General features: G+C 40.2%; 1 protein-coding gene across 1 annotated transcript in view; it reads right to left on the bottom strand.

The window, feature by feature from the left end:
- MSH3 (mutS homolog 3) overlaps positions 1-16,430 on the bottom strand; it is a 197,679-nt gene that overhangs the window by 43,787 nt on the left and 137,462 nt on the right. Inside the window, exon 19 of the mRNA XM_075541226.1 lies at positions 6,476-6,581. Coding sequence (XP_075397341.1) covers positions 6,476-6,581 — 106 coding nt within the window. The remainder of the gene's footprint in view (positions 1-6,475; positions 6,582-16,430) is intronic.

Below are 16,430 nucleotides of genomic sequence, written 5' to 3'. Positions count from 1 at the left end.
GCTAAAGAAACTCTGGAACATACATGCACTGGAATACTGTTGTTGTTGTTGTTGTTAGGTACCATCAAGCAAGTTAGCGACCCTGTGAACAACAGAATGAAACACTACCCAGTCCTAGGCCATCTTCCTAATTGTTCCTTTGCTTGAGCCCACTTGCATGTCTCATTGAGGCCCTTCCTCATTTTTGCTGCCTATCTACTTTACCAAGTGTCCATTCCTCTACTTTGCCAAGCCTATCCAGTTAGTCATGATCCACACAGTCAAATGCCTTGGCACAGTCAATGAAGCACAAGTCAACATCTTTCTGGGAGTCTCTGCTTTGAGTCAAGATCCATCTGACATCAGCAGTGATATCCGTTGTTCCATGTCTTTTTCAGAATTCAGTCTTCATTTCTGGCAGCTTCCTGTCAATATACTACTGCAACCATTGTTGGAAGATCGTCATATCAATAATACTGTTCAACAATTCTCACACCCTGTTGGGTCACTTTTCTTTGGAATGAGCACAAACGTGGACCTCCTCTAGGCAGCGGGTCAAGTCGTCATCTTCCAGATTTCCTAGCACAGACCAGGGAGCGCTGCCAGTGCGTCCTCAGCTTGCTGAGCCATTTCCGTTGGTGTCCCCCGTTCCTGGAGCCTTCCTTTGCACCAGCGCCTTCCGTGCAGCTTGCACCTTCTCCTTTGGTGCAACACTTCATGCAATATGCTATTTTTTCTAACAGTTCGACGCTGACAAGTTCTTCTTGTGAGTGTATGTATTCTTTTCATGCTTTCTGCATCACTCAATATTTTACCCATAGAATCCTTTAAGAATGGGACTCAGACCTTGATTTTTTTTTTTTTTTTTAGTTCTTTCAAGTTGAGATGTGCTGATTGTCTTGTTCCTATATGGCTTTTTAGGCCAGGTTCATTTAGGCACATTTCATTATAATACTTCACTTTGTTTTTCAAGCTGTCCTTTGAAATGTTCTATTTAACTATTTTATTTCATTTCTTCCCTTTGTTCTAGCTACTTTACATTCAAGAGCAAGCTTCAAAAGACCAACTCGCATGAGGAAATGCTTTAATAGAATAGCCAGCTGCTGAAAGTTGTCAAAAAATACCCCCTTGACATACTTGGAGATATATGAGATTACTGAGATGGCATCACATTGAATGGGCCCAAACAGTGCCCCAAACCCATGAGGTCATGCACACAGCAGGTGCTCAAGACCACAGATAAATTAATGAATGATAACTAACAAAAACTTGCATCACTGCATCAAAGAAACTATGTTGCTGGATGGAACCGTAAGAGTACCGCTTAGATAAACCCCAAGACCATAAACATAATCATCAGAGTCGTCAACATGTGCACAGCATCAGCCAGTGAGATCAACAGTAAGACTGTTGTCAAGCATACAAATAGCAAATCTAAGCAGCGAAGTTTCAGGAGAGCTAAGCAATATCTTAATGTCATTGATATAGTGTCTGAGGTCTTAAAGGCTTGAAGGGAAACAAGCGACCATCTAGCTCAGAAGCAACAAAGTCTACATGGAAGAAGCACACCAGCCTGTGCAATCACGAGGTGTCGAAAAGATCAGGTATCAGGCATCATCAGAACAAAAATTCTTAGCATAGTGAATGAGAAGGGGAGTGTGGAGTGAGACCCCAAGTCCACTTGTAGGCCACTGGATATCCCCTTACAGAAGGGTCTTGGGGAGGAGACAAACCAGTCAGGGTGCGATGTAGCAATGATGAAAAATACAACTTTCCTCTAGTTCCTAAATGCTTTCCAATCCGCCCGCCCCCCCACTGTCATGATCCCAATTCTACCTGGCAAGTCTGGCTAGACCGGGGGATCCACACTTGTACAGAAGGGAACTGGAAACACAGGGAATCCAGGATGGATGATACCTTCAGGACAAGTGGTGTGAGTGGCGACACTGGGAGGGTAGAGAGAGGGTGAGTTGGAAAGGGGGAACCGATTACAAAGATCTATATGTGACCTCCTCCCTGGGGGGTGGACAAGAGAAAAATGGGTGAAGGGAGATATCGGACAGGGAAAGAGATGACAAAATAATAATTTATAAATTATCAAGGGTTCATGAGGGAGGAGGGAGCGGGGATTGAGGGGCAAGAATGAGGAGCTGATGCCAGGGGCTTAAGTAGAGAGTAAATGTTTTGAGAATGATGAGGGCAATGAATGTACATATGTGCTTTACACAATTGATGTATGTATGGATTGTGATAAGAGTTGTGTGAGCCCCTAATAAAACAATTTTTAAAAAAGGAGAAAATTTACTTTTTATGAAAAAGAGATCAATTTTAAAATGTGTGTTAATCTGGGTGGACAAGAGAAACAAATTCGTAGACACTCATATGTGTATAAAAAAAGACTTTATATAAAAGAGAAATTGTGTATTCAAAACATCCCAGTCCAGATCAAGTCCATAAGCCCAATATTAGCCAATATGTCCAATACCAGTCTATAAAGTCATCTTCAGACTCACGCACATATGCAATGACACCAAATTCAGGAAGATCACAGGCCAGTGGTGGAAAGTCTTGTGGATCCAGTGGCAGTGGAAGTATCTGAGTGCTGGCAGGGGTCTCCACATGACTCCTCCAGCTCCAGGGATCTGCCTCCATCCGTGTAGCTCCATGTGGCTTGCCAAAAGGAATGTCTCACAGGGAGACCAGCAGACAAAGTGTGCATTTGGCCTCCATGAGCTATTTATTTCTGTCACGCCTACAAATGAGATCATCAAGCTGCGACCTGATTGATAGGCTAGACTCCACCCGTTCACAAGTTGACAGGAGGTTATGTAATTGTCACAAAATGTCATAGGAAAATCATGGATAATAATGCCAGATATTGTGCTAATGACATTATATGAATCATCGTCTTTAGCTACCTCTACATTTTCATAGTAGTACTATGAGTATATTCCCATTTTACAGGTGGAAACTGAGTCTTGGAGAAACGAAGGATCTTGTTCAGAAATGCAGAACTAGCAAGCAGCGGAACAGGGTTGGTAAGTCAGTTCAACTTCTAACAGAGGTCTCAGACGAGAAACTTGTTTAATGAGGTAGCAGGGTACTAGAACCCCTTGTACGTAAGAGAATGGCCACTCTAGTAGGACCAGGGTTCTTGAGTCTATTATTCTATGAATAAATTAACATACATTATCACATGCTAATTTGCAAGACTTGGGCATCAGCTAATTTTCTGCACAAAATTCTATCTTTTTTGACAGGTACACTGACATCTCTCTTTAAAATGAAACCACGGTAGAGCTATTTTTATAACAGCTGTAGACTGCTGAAAAAGTTTCAAAGTGTCTTATTCCCCCTAAATGGCAAGGTATAGTCAGCGACTCCGTAGCAAAGCCTCCACCAGACAAACTCTCAGCCAAATCTTGGCACTTTTAACCCAAAGTGAACTAGAAAGAGGGGCTGGAGAAGAACAAAGCCTCTAAGCCAAGAGGCAGGTGCAATGGTCCCAAGGCTTCTGAAATCCAGGTGCGACTCAATTCACATTTCACTGAGGGTAACAGTGCCGGGGGTCTGGGGAGTACAGTGACCCACACAAGAGGACAGTAGTTAACAGCAGTGTAAGATGGCAAATATGTCTCCTATCACCTCCAGGAAAGTTCCTGTTATTACCTACATACTAAAAATTATATAGAAAATAATTTGACAAGAACGGTTCAAATGAACAGAGGAAGGTCTGGAATGGACAGAGAGTGTTTCTGACGGAGTCATGCGCAGACGTGAGGCAGCAGTATCTTGTTGGGCAGTGGAGGGCAGAAATGAGTTGACTCTATGGAGATGAGCAGGAGCAGGAAGAGAACAGAGATATTCTGGTGAAGCCACAGTAGCAACATTAAAATAATTTAATCAGTTATCACCAAATGTCCTCCAGCTCAGTATTTCAGATGCAGGAAGGGAGAGGCACCAGAAGAGAGAAGTAACAGAAAAGAATGTTCACCTCCCATTAACATTTCCTCTTTATTTTTAATGATAGGGTCCAGTGATCACAAACCATGGAATTGAACTATGCTTAAAACATAGGCATATTTTATGATCTGCGTGCTTTATTATTATTTATTAGCAAATTAGTGTAGTTAACAGTTTTAAAACATTATTGTAAGTAGTTTTACTTTTCTATAGCCAAAAGATGCCTTTTGAAGATCAGCTAGAAGTATGTATCATGGGAGAACAGAGAAATATAAGGAGGCTCATGGTCTTTGGCCTCTTCTCACAGTCCCTCATCTTCATCAATTTTAAATACTCATTTATACACCAAGTGTGTAAGTACCTACTGTGAACTATCTGTCAACCATGAGGGTAGGGATGGGCACAACTGAGGTCTCCTCCCAATCTCGGAAGAGAGAGTGACCAGGACCCAGTGACAGGACAGGTTAGCTCTGCACTCAGATGAAGCCTGGGGGAGGGGAAAGGAGTGGACAAGGCAGAAGGGGGAAGACACGGTGATTGTCGGGCCTACAAATAGTCTGGACCATGTAGTGAATCTGGAGAGGATAAAGCAAGAAGGTTTCAAAGAATATTCTTAAAACTAGAGAGTAAAAGGAAATGAGGGCAGAGAGTTGGCTTGCTCAGAAACACTATTTCAAGTTGGTACAATAAAGAATCCAGAAAAGTACACTCGTGATTGCATGTACAAAAGACCATTTCTTACAAAAACAGGATTATCAAAAGCAACAAAGCCACTGACTTTGGGAAATTATTTTTAGGGTATATTTTATAATTAACATCTATAAAATATTTTAAATTGAGTTCTGCATAGTAAGCTTTGTCTCAGCCCCATCCCTGTATATAAATTTATATCTACAGAAGAAAATGCACTTCACCATAGCAACAATTCTATATCAACTCCTACACAAGTTAGAAAAAGCATATATAAAAGAAATGAATATACGGGAATATCCTAAAGTGCCTGCTGTAATAAATCACTCCATTTTTGGGGTAAAAATTCAAATATAAGAGTTCAATTTTTTGTTTTTAATGTTCTCATAATTAGCAGAATGCTATTTAAGTTTGTTAGGGTTTGCTTTATTAAACAGTATAACTGCTTTTTAAAAAGGAAAAAATTTAAATAACAAATTAATGTTAAAAACATATTTAGTATCAAGTTGGTGAGCATAGTGGGGGATATGAGCAATAACAAGAAACGATGCTTAGGTGATGCATTAAAGCAAGTACTAACTGGGCTACTAACTGTCCCCATGCTATTTCTGTCTCAAGAGCAGATATACTCCATTGATACTCGGCTCTTTTCAAAACTCCGTTCCTTGAAGTCCTATCTCCAACGACTTTCTCCATTTCTAACACCCATTTCCAGGACTATGCCCATACTTTTGCCATCAATGAGAATCTTAAATTGAAGGGTCACTTTCGCTGAAACAAACTCACTCCCTACATATCAATTCTTTGATTTCATACTATTTCAATCAATGTAACACTCCTTCCATGACCAGATTCACGGTTTTCCCCAGCTTACCTCACTCTCTAGTTAGTATTCCTAATCCTGAAGGAACAAAACCTAATTTTCTTAATACAATATGTCAATGAATTGTCCTCCTCCTTATCTCTGAATACTTTTGTATACTCTATGCTTCAATCTCACTCAACATCTTTCAGTTCCTTGAGTTCATCCTGCTCTGTCTCCTGTCAAACCTCTGTCATGCTGCTTCCCCTACCTGCAATATCCCCTTCCACTCACCTGGCTGGAGCTTATTCATTTTTCACTCAATACATCACAATTCTGGGAAATAGTCCATATGCTCTACCTACATTGGATGAGGTCAACCTATCACATGCTCCCACACTTAATTCCCTCTATCACTGCTCTTACAACAAACAAACAAACAAACAAATTGTATTTAATTGCTTATCTTCTGTGCTAGACTACTAGCTCTTTGAAGCCAAGAAACGTATCTGTGTTGCTTACTATTATTTGTTGTTTTGGTGCCTGAGGTTTAAAATCACTTTTGCTACCTTAGGTTTAAAAGAATTTGTATCAATCAGCCACATATTGTAACCTGTACAATAATATTCTGTGAAAGAGTTCTAGTACATAAGACAAAAATTCTTATCACTTCAATCAGCTTTTATAGGACATTGGAAAACAGTGGGGCATAAGGTAAAGTAAATAACACTATGTGTTATTAGGAATCTGTAAAACCATCTTATGATTCTAACTCTCTTAGCACAAGTGGGCCATATAAACTACTTCATGGAGCTACCAAAGATATGTAATCATGACTTTATTTAGCAGTTATTCCATCTATGGGAAAATCTTTCATTAGAAAAAGAAAAAAACTATTGCATCCATGTAAATATGAAAGTATTATCTTGAGGTGGTCTGTTTAAAGTAGAGTTAAAACCTGGGTAAAAGCATTCATTGGGTATTTAAATGCCTAGGATCAATATTACCCCTGTTATCATTTTGCCATAATATGGTACTTACTGATAGACTGGTACTGTTGGGAACATACTGTTCTCCCAAGAGCACGTCAATCACAGGGTGCCGGCCGCTTTTGATAATAATTTTCCTTCCTTCTTGTAGGGTTGGCCTGTAGAAAGAAGTTTCGTTTTACTAGTCATGGAAACAACCTTAAAATAAAATTTCCCGAGAGCATGAAAAATTTCAGTAGTCAGACTGCAAGAATGACAACAAAACGCAGATTTTTTCAAACATATATCCAGAATAAGTCTTTGAGTGTACAAGCTGTATTTTAATTTTCAATTAAGAATAGGGAAGCAATTACCCAACAATACTCTGTAACATAAACTTAAGCAGATTCTTGCTTTGACCCGTGTGTCTATCATGGCTCCATTAGAGGAAAGGCTTTTACCAGACCTTTCATTTTTTATTATTCTCTAAGCACCCTTAAATATTTTCACTAGTAATGATTACAATCCACATCGTTGCTATGGAAATAATAACCAGCATAATGAAGGAAATCAACCACATAATCATTTCTAGGCTTAACTATTACATTCATATAAATTAAGTGACATATAAGTATGAATTTAGTAAAATTGGAAGTGGCTAAAAATGAAATAGAACACATGAAGATTGATATCCTAGGCATTCATGAGCTGAAATGGACTGGTCTTGGCCATTTGAATCAAAAACACAAGTGATTTACTAGCTGAGAATAACACAATCAAGAGGAATGGCGTGGCATTCCTTGTCAGAAGGCTCTGGCACATCCAACATGAAGAACAAGCTGTGAGATGGGACTATGTGGATCCACCTTCGAGGAAAAGCAACCAGGGCAACTAGTACTCAGCTTTGTGCATGAACTACAAATTCTAGTCATGAAATTAAATGACCTGAAGAATTCCACCAACAACTTCGGTCAGAAACTGATCAAAGATGCAATTAAGGTGCACTGACAGTTATTGGTGACTGGAATGCAACAGTTGGAAACAAAAAGGAAGGAGCAGTTCTTGGAAATTATAGACCTAATGATAGAAATGAAGCAGGAGATCACGTGACAGAATTTTGCAAATGCCTTTTTTCAAGAACACAAAAGGCAGATCAAGAGAAGATGGAAAGAACACACTGTACCAAAAATAGCTACACAGCATTTGTTACACTATTTCAGGAGGAAGCATCTGAGCAAGGACCAATGAATACATTAGGCAAAACAAAGCTTCAGGAGTTGATGGAATGCCAATTGAACTGCACTGAATGCATTAACCAAAAACAAAGCTTCAGGAATTGATGGATTATAAATTGAAATGTCTCAGCAAGCGGAAGCAGCACTGGAAACACTCAACTCCTCATGTCAGGAAATTTGGAAGACAGCTACCTGGCCAAGTGACTGGAAAAGATCCATATGGGTGCCCATTCCAAAGAAAGGAGACCCAACAGAATGTTCAAACTATAGAACAATATCACTATGCTTAAGATCACCCAACAACAGCTGCTGCAGTCCACTGACAGGGAGCTGCCAGAAGTTCAGGCTGAATTCAGAAGAGGATGTGGAACAATGGATATCATTGCTGATGTCAGGTCAGATGGATCTTGGCTCAAAGAAGGGAACATCAGAGAGATGTTTACTTGTGCCTTACATCCTTTGAGCATATTTCCCGGAGAGACCAGCGCCTATAGAAGGCATCATTTTAGTAAAGCGGAAGAGCAGCGAAGAAGAAGAATGTGCTTAACAAGATGGCGTGACACAGTGGCTACGTTCAACGGTCTCAGGCAAAGGAGCAATTCTGAGGACGACACAGGACGGTGCACTGTTTTGTGCATAATGTCGCTCTGGGTTGGAGCCAACTGAATGGCACCTCACAACAACAACGTGACATGTGAGATTTGGAAACAACTCAATAAACACTCTTTGTCATCAAGTCAATTCAGACTCAGAGCAACCCTGCAGGACAGAGTGGAACTGGCCCTGTGGGTTTGTTTCCGAGACTAGAAACCTTTACAGGAGTAGCAAGTCTCATCTTTCTCGCGTGGAACAGGTAGTGATTTCAAGCTGCTGAACTTGCAGCTAGCAGTCCAACTTGTAACACACTCACTCTGTGGTTATACTGTGCTCAATGGGAACATCTCTGTGGTCTTTGCAATCTTCCATTATTCAATACAAAAATCATTATTACCATTTCTCTTGCTGGCCTATCATTCTCTCTTTAAAGGCTTTATAGTTCTCTGCTTTAATCTGTAGTTACCGTATATATTCGAGTAAAAGCTGGCCAGATTATCAGCCGAGGCACCTAATTCTACCACAAAAACTGGTTTAAAAGTGAGCTTAAAAAGTTGGCTTGTCTGGGAGGCTGGCCCCAGCACCATAAATAAAGTGGATTCCTGCCCCTCCCCCGAAAAGAATTTGTTCCAAAGGACGACATTGACTCTGCAGCTCTGGGAGATGGACATATCTGATCAGAGCACATGGGAGCAGATCAAGGGGCAGGAGGAGAGAGTGGAGCACAGCCTAGCCCACCAGGCCGTGATGATGATGTTCCTGAGTAGAGCAGCCAGTCCACAGAGAGAACAACATGGCTAGCCCCACTATGAGACATGATGCCCCTCAGTGACTAAGGGCGATACAGGGGACAGCACCGGAGAAACAGTGTGGGAATTGCACCTGACCTGATCCCACCACACCGAGGCAAATCACTGGGGGAGTGCAGTGGAACAGCAAGGGAATGGAGTGGCAAGGTCCCCAGCGAATGCTGAAAGTGGACTTTGGTGCCAGGGCGTGGTGCCCCAACAGACTGGACTGGAAAACGCTCCTAAGGGCCAGCAAACGATCCCTGAACTAACTACAAGCTTTTCTCTTGTGAACTGTTTTGTTCTGTTCTTTGTCAGTGGTTTGTTTTTGTTGTTTTGTTGTCTGGTTGTATACTGTTGCTTTGTTTTCCTCTGTCTTGTTTTCGTGCATGTTAGTGACTCCACAGGTCTGTCTGAATAGGACAGGCTGGATGAACTATCTGGAGGAAAAACAACGGGACCGACAGTTCCGGGAGGACTTGGGGTGGGGGCATAGGGGGGGTAAGGAAGTGGTGTTAACAAACCCAGGGACAAGGGAAAAACATGGGACCCCAAATGGTAGAGAAGGGGGAGTGGCAGGCATGGTGGGAAATGATCAAGGGTAAGGTTGCTTAGAGAAGAGGTATACTCTAGCCCAGGTGGCGATGAAGCATGGTAGTAGGGCAGGAGGAAAGTCAAGGGAGATGGAGGAAAGAGCTAGGAGTCAAAGGGCATTCATGGAGGTCTAGACAAAGACATGTACATGCAAATATATATAGGAGGATGGGGAAATAGATCTATGTGCCTATATTTATAGGTCAAGTATTAAGGTGGCGGAAGGACCTTGGGCCTCTACTCAAACACTCCCTCAATGCATGAATACCTTCTTTAATTAAATTGGAACTCTATGATGCTCACTCTCCCGACACAACGGCTGGAGCCAAAGTGGGTGAACAAGTAAATGTGGTGAAGAAAGCTGATGGCGCCCGGCTATCAAAAGAGATAGTGACTGGGGTCTTAAAGGCTTGAAGATAAACAAGCGGCCATCTAGCTCAGAAGCAACAAAGTCCACATGGAAGAACACACCAGCCTGTGTGATCGAGTGGTCCCAAAGGGATCAGTTACCAGACATCAAAGAACAAAAAATCATATCATTGACTGCACACCTCCATGATAGGATTGCTGAAGACAAATGGGTGCACAAGCAAATGTGGTGAAGAAAGCTGATGGTGCCCGGGTATCAAAAGAGATAGTGTCTGGGGTCTTAAAGGCTTGAAGGTGAACAAGCGGCCATCTAGCTCAGAAGCAAAAAAGCCCACATGGAAGAAGCACACCGGCCAGTGCGATCACGAGGTGCCAAGGGACCAGGTATAAGGCATCATGCAAAAAAAACAAACAACGATATAAGTGTGTATATGTATGTGTATATGTATATGTGTATATATATACTATATTAAATGAAGGGGGAAGTGCAGAGTGGAGACCCAAGGCCCAAGTGTCGGCCAATGGAAATCCCCTCATAGAGGAGTTTAGGAGAGGAGATGGGTCAGTCAGGGTGCAAGGTAGTACCGACGAAGAACACAGCTTTCCCCCAGATCCTGGATGCTTCCTCCCCCCAACTACCATGATCCGAATTCTACCTTGCAGGCCTGGATAGGACAGAGGCTGTACACTGGTACATATGAGGACTGGAGGTACAGGGAATCCAGGCTGGAGGGACGATGCTGGGAGAGTAGAGGGTGAGTGGGTTGGAAAGGGGGAACTGATTACAGGGATCCACATGTGACCTCTTCCCTGGGAGAGGGACAGCAGAGAAGGGGGGAAGGGAGACTCCGGATAGGGCAAGATATGACAAAATAACGAGGTATAAATTACCAAGGGCATATGAGGGAGGGGGGAAAGGGGAGGGAGGGGAAAAAAAAAGAGGACCTGATGCAAGGGGCTTAAGTGGAGAGCAAATGCCTTGAGAATGATTGGGGCAGGGAATGTATGGATGTGCTTTATACAATCGATGTATGTATATGTATGGATGGTGATAAGAGTTGTATGAGTCCCTAATAAAATGTAAAAAAAGAAAAGAGGAGAAAAAAATGATTAGGGCAAAGACTGTACAGATGTGCTTTATACAACTGATGTATGTATATGTATGAACTGTGATAAGAATTGTATGAGCCCCTAATAAATTGTTAAAATTAAAAAAAAAGTTGGCTTGTACACTAGTATATACGGTACATCTATTTATCAAGGCTCCCTTGAGTACTGCCCTATTGTCACAGGCTCCTCCCTGGCAGTGGGCATTCTGATCATTTTGGTTTCTGTCCTTCTCAAATGGCTTCTCTGCCTCAACACTTTTATTCTCACCAGATTGGCTGGTGGTTTTCTTTCAAAGCCAACAGAATTGCACTGTAACATATGCTGCACTGGTTTTCCTTTGTGCTGCTGCTTCACTCGACACTAAGTACAAATGAAAAACACATTTCATCATTGACCATCTGGGCACGATAGATACTCTTATTGAATTATTTTTAATATTTGATAGTTATTTTACAAATAATTTTCCAACCAACAGTAATGTGTAGTGAAAAGGCAAAATTTACTGAGAATTTAAACACAGCAAACTCATATTTTTATTCCATATTTTCCTGGTTTTGTAGACAGATATACATGGGATGGCAAAACACGCAACTTACAGTAATTATCTGCTCATCAGATGCAGCACGTGACGCTGAAGCAAACTCACTATGTCAATATTGATTCGAGTTTTCAGTATATTTCCAACAGTTCTATATTCTCATTAATTCTGGTTATTCTACTTGCCCTTGAATTAACCAAAAAACTCAATACTTGGAGAATTTTTAAAAAAACCTTTTAAATCTTATCATTTTGAAGAGGACAGCCATTTTCCTTGCTCAAATGTTAATTGCAAAACATTTTCATTTTTAGACTTGCAAAAACCAATTATAATCATCAATCAAAGAAACACTCTTATTTCTACTTTATCTAACTTTAACTGCCTGCCTCCCTGTGGATTGCGTCATATAAATTTAGAGCACACACGACATAAAAGATGAAAGAATACAGTTCCATGCTCTTCTAACAAAATAGGATGGTCCAGATTCTTGTCATCCAATAGTGCAAGAAGAGGGAGTACCATGGGATGGCTAAATGGATAAAAATACTTCATTTCATTTTATCTTTAGAAATATAATATCCATGCATTGATCCTTGAATCTGAAACAAATTCACCTCAGAAGTGAAGATGACAAGACTTCAGCTCTGAAGAAAGCCTGATGGTAGAGGGCACCACATTTGGAAAAGAAGAGGGTCCGGGAACACTCTCCCAGAAATGGACCAACGCCAGACCCTCAGCAGAGGACTCAAGGTGACAATGGCACAGAGATCATGACAATGGCACAGCACGGGGCCATGTTTCACCATGAGTTGCAGCTGACTCATTAACTTTCTAATTTTAGACAATCTGATTGGTAAACAAGGATAGCTCATTGTTTTTAGCAGTCAATGATTACGAAGGCTGAACATCTCTTCAACACTTCGCTGGACATTTGCTAGTCTTCTTTGTTATAATATCCTACCAGCGATCACCTTAATACAGAACCATTATACAGAAACACTATTCTGAACTCACACCACCAAAAAGTACTACTTTTTACACCTTTAAGTCTTTTTCTTGAATATATCTGGCTAACAAAACGCTAAGAATTCACATTTTCCAAAGAAGATAACTGACAATAACTAAAGTATCTTCTTCCTTTAAAAAAAAAAAAGTGCACTTCAGGTGAAGGCTTAGAGAGCAAAGGATTTTCCCATTCAATAATTTACACGCATTTTGTTTCCTAACATTGGTTGCAATTCCTTCAATGTAACAGCACTGAATGTAATCTTCTCTCTTCCTTCCTGGGTGCTCCATATCCATTCATCCTTCTTTCATGCCACTTCCTACCTTCTGCGTTTTATTCTGGAGTAACTGTCATTGTTTTGCTCTCACCGACTTAATTGCTCTAAGGCAGTGATTCTCAACCTTCCTAATGCGTGACCCTTTAATACAGCTCCTCATGTTGTCGTGACACCCAACTGTAAGATTATTTTTGTTGCTACTTCATAACTAAGTTTGCTACTGCTATGAATTATAATGTAAATATCTGATATGCAAGATGTGTTTTCATTGTTACAAATTGAACATAATTAAAGCATAGTGATAAATCACAAAAACAATATGCAATTATATACTGTGAAATGATTATTTCTAATTACAAATAAACGAAATTTTGTCTTGAAGCTTGGCGTAGCATGGGTAACAGTCTTAATATAACATTAGTAAACTACATTGCTACATTTTGCAACGGTATGCATAAAAAGTCAGTGTTGGTGCAGGTTGAGAGAGCCACTTTCTCACCAGATCAGCATATCTGAGTGTGGGTGGACCCGCCTGGAAACGGATGGAGGAGCCATGTCTCGGTTCCTAAGACCCCCAAAGGGGTTGCCACCACAGGTTGAGAACGCCACTCTAAGGAGTACTTTCCCTCTCTTTTGCTATTGTTCCCTTTACAGCACTGTAATTTGTTTCCCTCCAAGGTGCTCTGCAGGGTTTGGTTCAGTTCCAGGTTTGAAAGATATCTGAGAGTCTAAGATGTGGGGTCGGGGGGTTCCACCAGTCTCTATCACACCAGTAAGTTTGATCATTTTATGAGTCTAAATCTTGTCCTCTCTTTCTCCTTCTATTCTGGACCGCCTATGGTCCCTAACCGAGCAGTCAGTTTTAGTGGCAGGGCACCAGAAAGTTCTTCTAGTCTCAAGGAAGTGGAGGCTGTGGTTCACATGCTTTATTAACCCTTTGGAGTAATTGTTTCCAGGAATCTTAGTATTTCTTCACCCATTTTTCCCTTTAGGCAGGAAAATACCTACAGCAACATCTTAGATGGCCACGTAGAGCGCCTTCTGAGGAAACAATGTGAAACCATCATTGAGAGAGAGAATTCAAATGGCCCAAAGGGTAGTATTGGGATTTTAGGTATTAGTTCTACAGATAGTTTTTTAACTAGGTGTATAATGAATGTACTGTGGAAGTTGAAAGATTAAAAAGTGAAAATAACTGCAACTGATATTGAACTTAAAGTGAAATCAATCTATCATATTCATGACATTGATTTGACTTCCCGGGAAGGTTTTCAATTTAAAATAAAATTTTGAGTGATTTGTTCTGCTCTAAAATCAACCCTGACATATTCTGTTGATACCAAAATTATATAATGACAAAACACTTCCTGGTAGAGTAAAAAACAAATGATAATTCTCAGGGCTGAGAGGAGATCGTGGGATTAGGAGACCGGTAACAAGATAGACATGAAAATAACACTGATAGCTTATGGAAATGAAGGAGTTGGAACTGAAAAAGAAATCTGAATGCTTCCTGGAAAGAATGAAGTATTTGAATATGAAAAAATTGTTTATTTTATAGTTATAAAATTGCATCTTTCTTTAACTCCCCTACAAAGCCGGAACATAATCTTTATTAGCAAAATAGTCTAATATCCAGAATACAAATTTGATAGAAAAATGATAAAGAAATTTTTCCCAAAGGTTTGGTCTATCGTAAATAAACAGCCTTATTAACATTTAGAAAGAAGGACTGCAATTATGAAGCCAAATAACCAATATGAACTAACTGCAAGACCTCAAATATACTAATGTCTTTAAATGAACTGGATATCTAGAGAAATATATAAATATCAGATCTGTAAATACTGGCTTAAAATATCTACTTATATTTGATTTTACTTTTTGTAAAAGAAAATATTGATTCTATTACTAAAATGGCTATAGTATGAATTTTTACTGAAATTGTTTTCAGACAAATTTTTCTCATTATAAAATTCTGTGGTGTCCAACTTAGTAAGCTTTTTAGCAGGTGAAGTAAGTCCTAAGATTGTCTTACTGATATAAAATAGCTGCTACTTTGTTGGTTCTGAGCAACTTAAATCTGCCAACATACTCCCCAGCACTGCAAAAGTAATTGATAAGTTGTTCATAGTACCTGTCCAATTATGTGTCCTTCATAGGACAAAAGAAAAAAGTTGAACAAAGCAAACAGCTGCTTAGCAGTATGTCATAGATAATAAAGCAGCAAGGAATCACCAGGCCAGGCATCACCAGAGGGCTCCGTTTTCCCTGAAGCTGTTTGCCGATTTCTGAATAGCCCTGAGCGTTTTGGGCTGGATTGAAAAGAACTGTAGTTCTCCTTTGTATTGATTGTCTCAACTGCTGAAACTGAGTTAAAGTAATGCTGGACCTTTAATATCCTGTAAAGTCTGGTAGAAGCAGAGGTAACTGTTTCAGAAGGACCATAACATCAACTTATTTTTACAAGTTATTTTGTAAGCATAATGCCCAGAAAATAAAAATAGCCAGGCATTCAAGAAGACAGTAGTATATGATTAAAAAACAGCAGAAATAACAGAGCATAGAAACAGACACACAGGGACTTCATGTGTGAAGGGACTTCATGTGTGAAGGGGCTTCACGTGTGAAGGCACTTCCATAGAAAAATCACATTATTGGGGGCTCATACATCTCTTATCACAATCCATACATCCACCCATTGTTTCAAGCACATCTGTTGCCCTCATCATTCTCAAAACATTTTCTTTCTCCCTGAGCCCTTGGTATCAGCTCCTCATCTCCCCCTCCCTCCCTCCCCACCAGCCCCCCCCCCCCTTCACAAATGCTTGATAATAATGGCTTTAAAAGAACTATTGTTAACACGTTGAAAGAGACAAGATTGAGAACTGATAGAGAATTTAAAAATATTTTAAAGAGTAAAATATGTGCGATAAGTACTACTAATTTTTAGCTTTATTAAAAACAAACATTTTTATAATGTTTAATTCCTCCTAAATTTTAAATAGTTAAACGTACACTGTAAAATGTCAAAGGAGCCAGTTGTAGCATATGCTTCTAACTGCACCAGGGGTTATGCACGGGGCTTCTAACTGCAAGGTCAGTAATTCAACATCACCAGCTGCTCCAGCTTTCTACTCCTATAATGGGCTACAGTCTCGGAAACCCATCGGAGTAGTTCTATCATGATGTACAGGGCTGCAATGAGTTCAAATCAGCACCAGGCAGTGAGCTTGGTTTTGGTTTATGGCAAAATGTCCAAGGAACAAGGGGAAGTCCCAAACTGAAAACACAACCTACGACAGCTTTGCATGCAGCAAATGCTCCGGGACAGTTTAAGACACTGATAAGTCTAGAATTAAATATGTAATTTTTACATTGATGGCATGACAGACACGTGTAATAAAAGATTTTGATGTTGGCAAAGAATGTTGAATATCCTGTGAATTGCCAGAAAATAAAAAGAATGTATCAGTCTTAGAAGAAAGACAACTAGAACGTTTCTTGAAGCTAGGAT

Source organism: Tenrec ecaudatus, chromosome 2 (assembly GCF_050624435.1).
Source record: "Tenrec ecaudatus isolate mTenEca1 chromosome 2, mTenEca1.hap1, whole genome shotgun sequence".
In the NCBI taxonomy this organism is placed as follows: Eukaryota; Metazoa; Chordata; class Mammalia; order Afrosoricida; family Tenrecidae; genus Tenrec; species Tenrec ecaudatus.
Note: the sequence above shows the minus strand (reverse complement) of the source record. Positions and strands in the feature narration are given on the sequence as shown.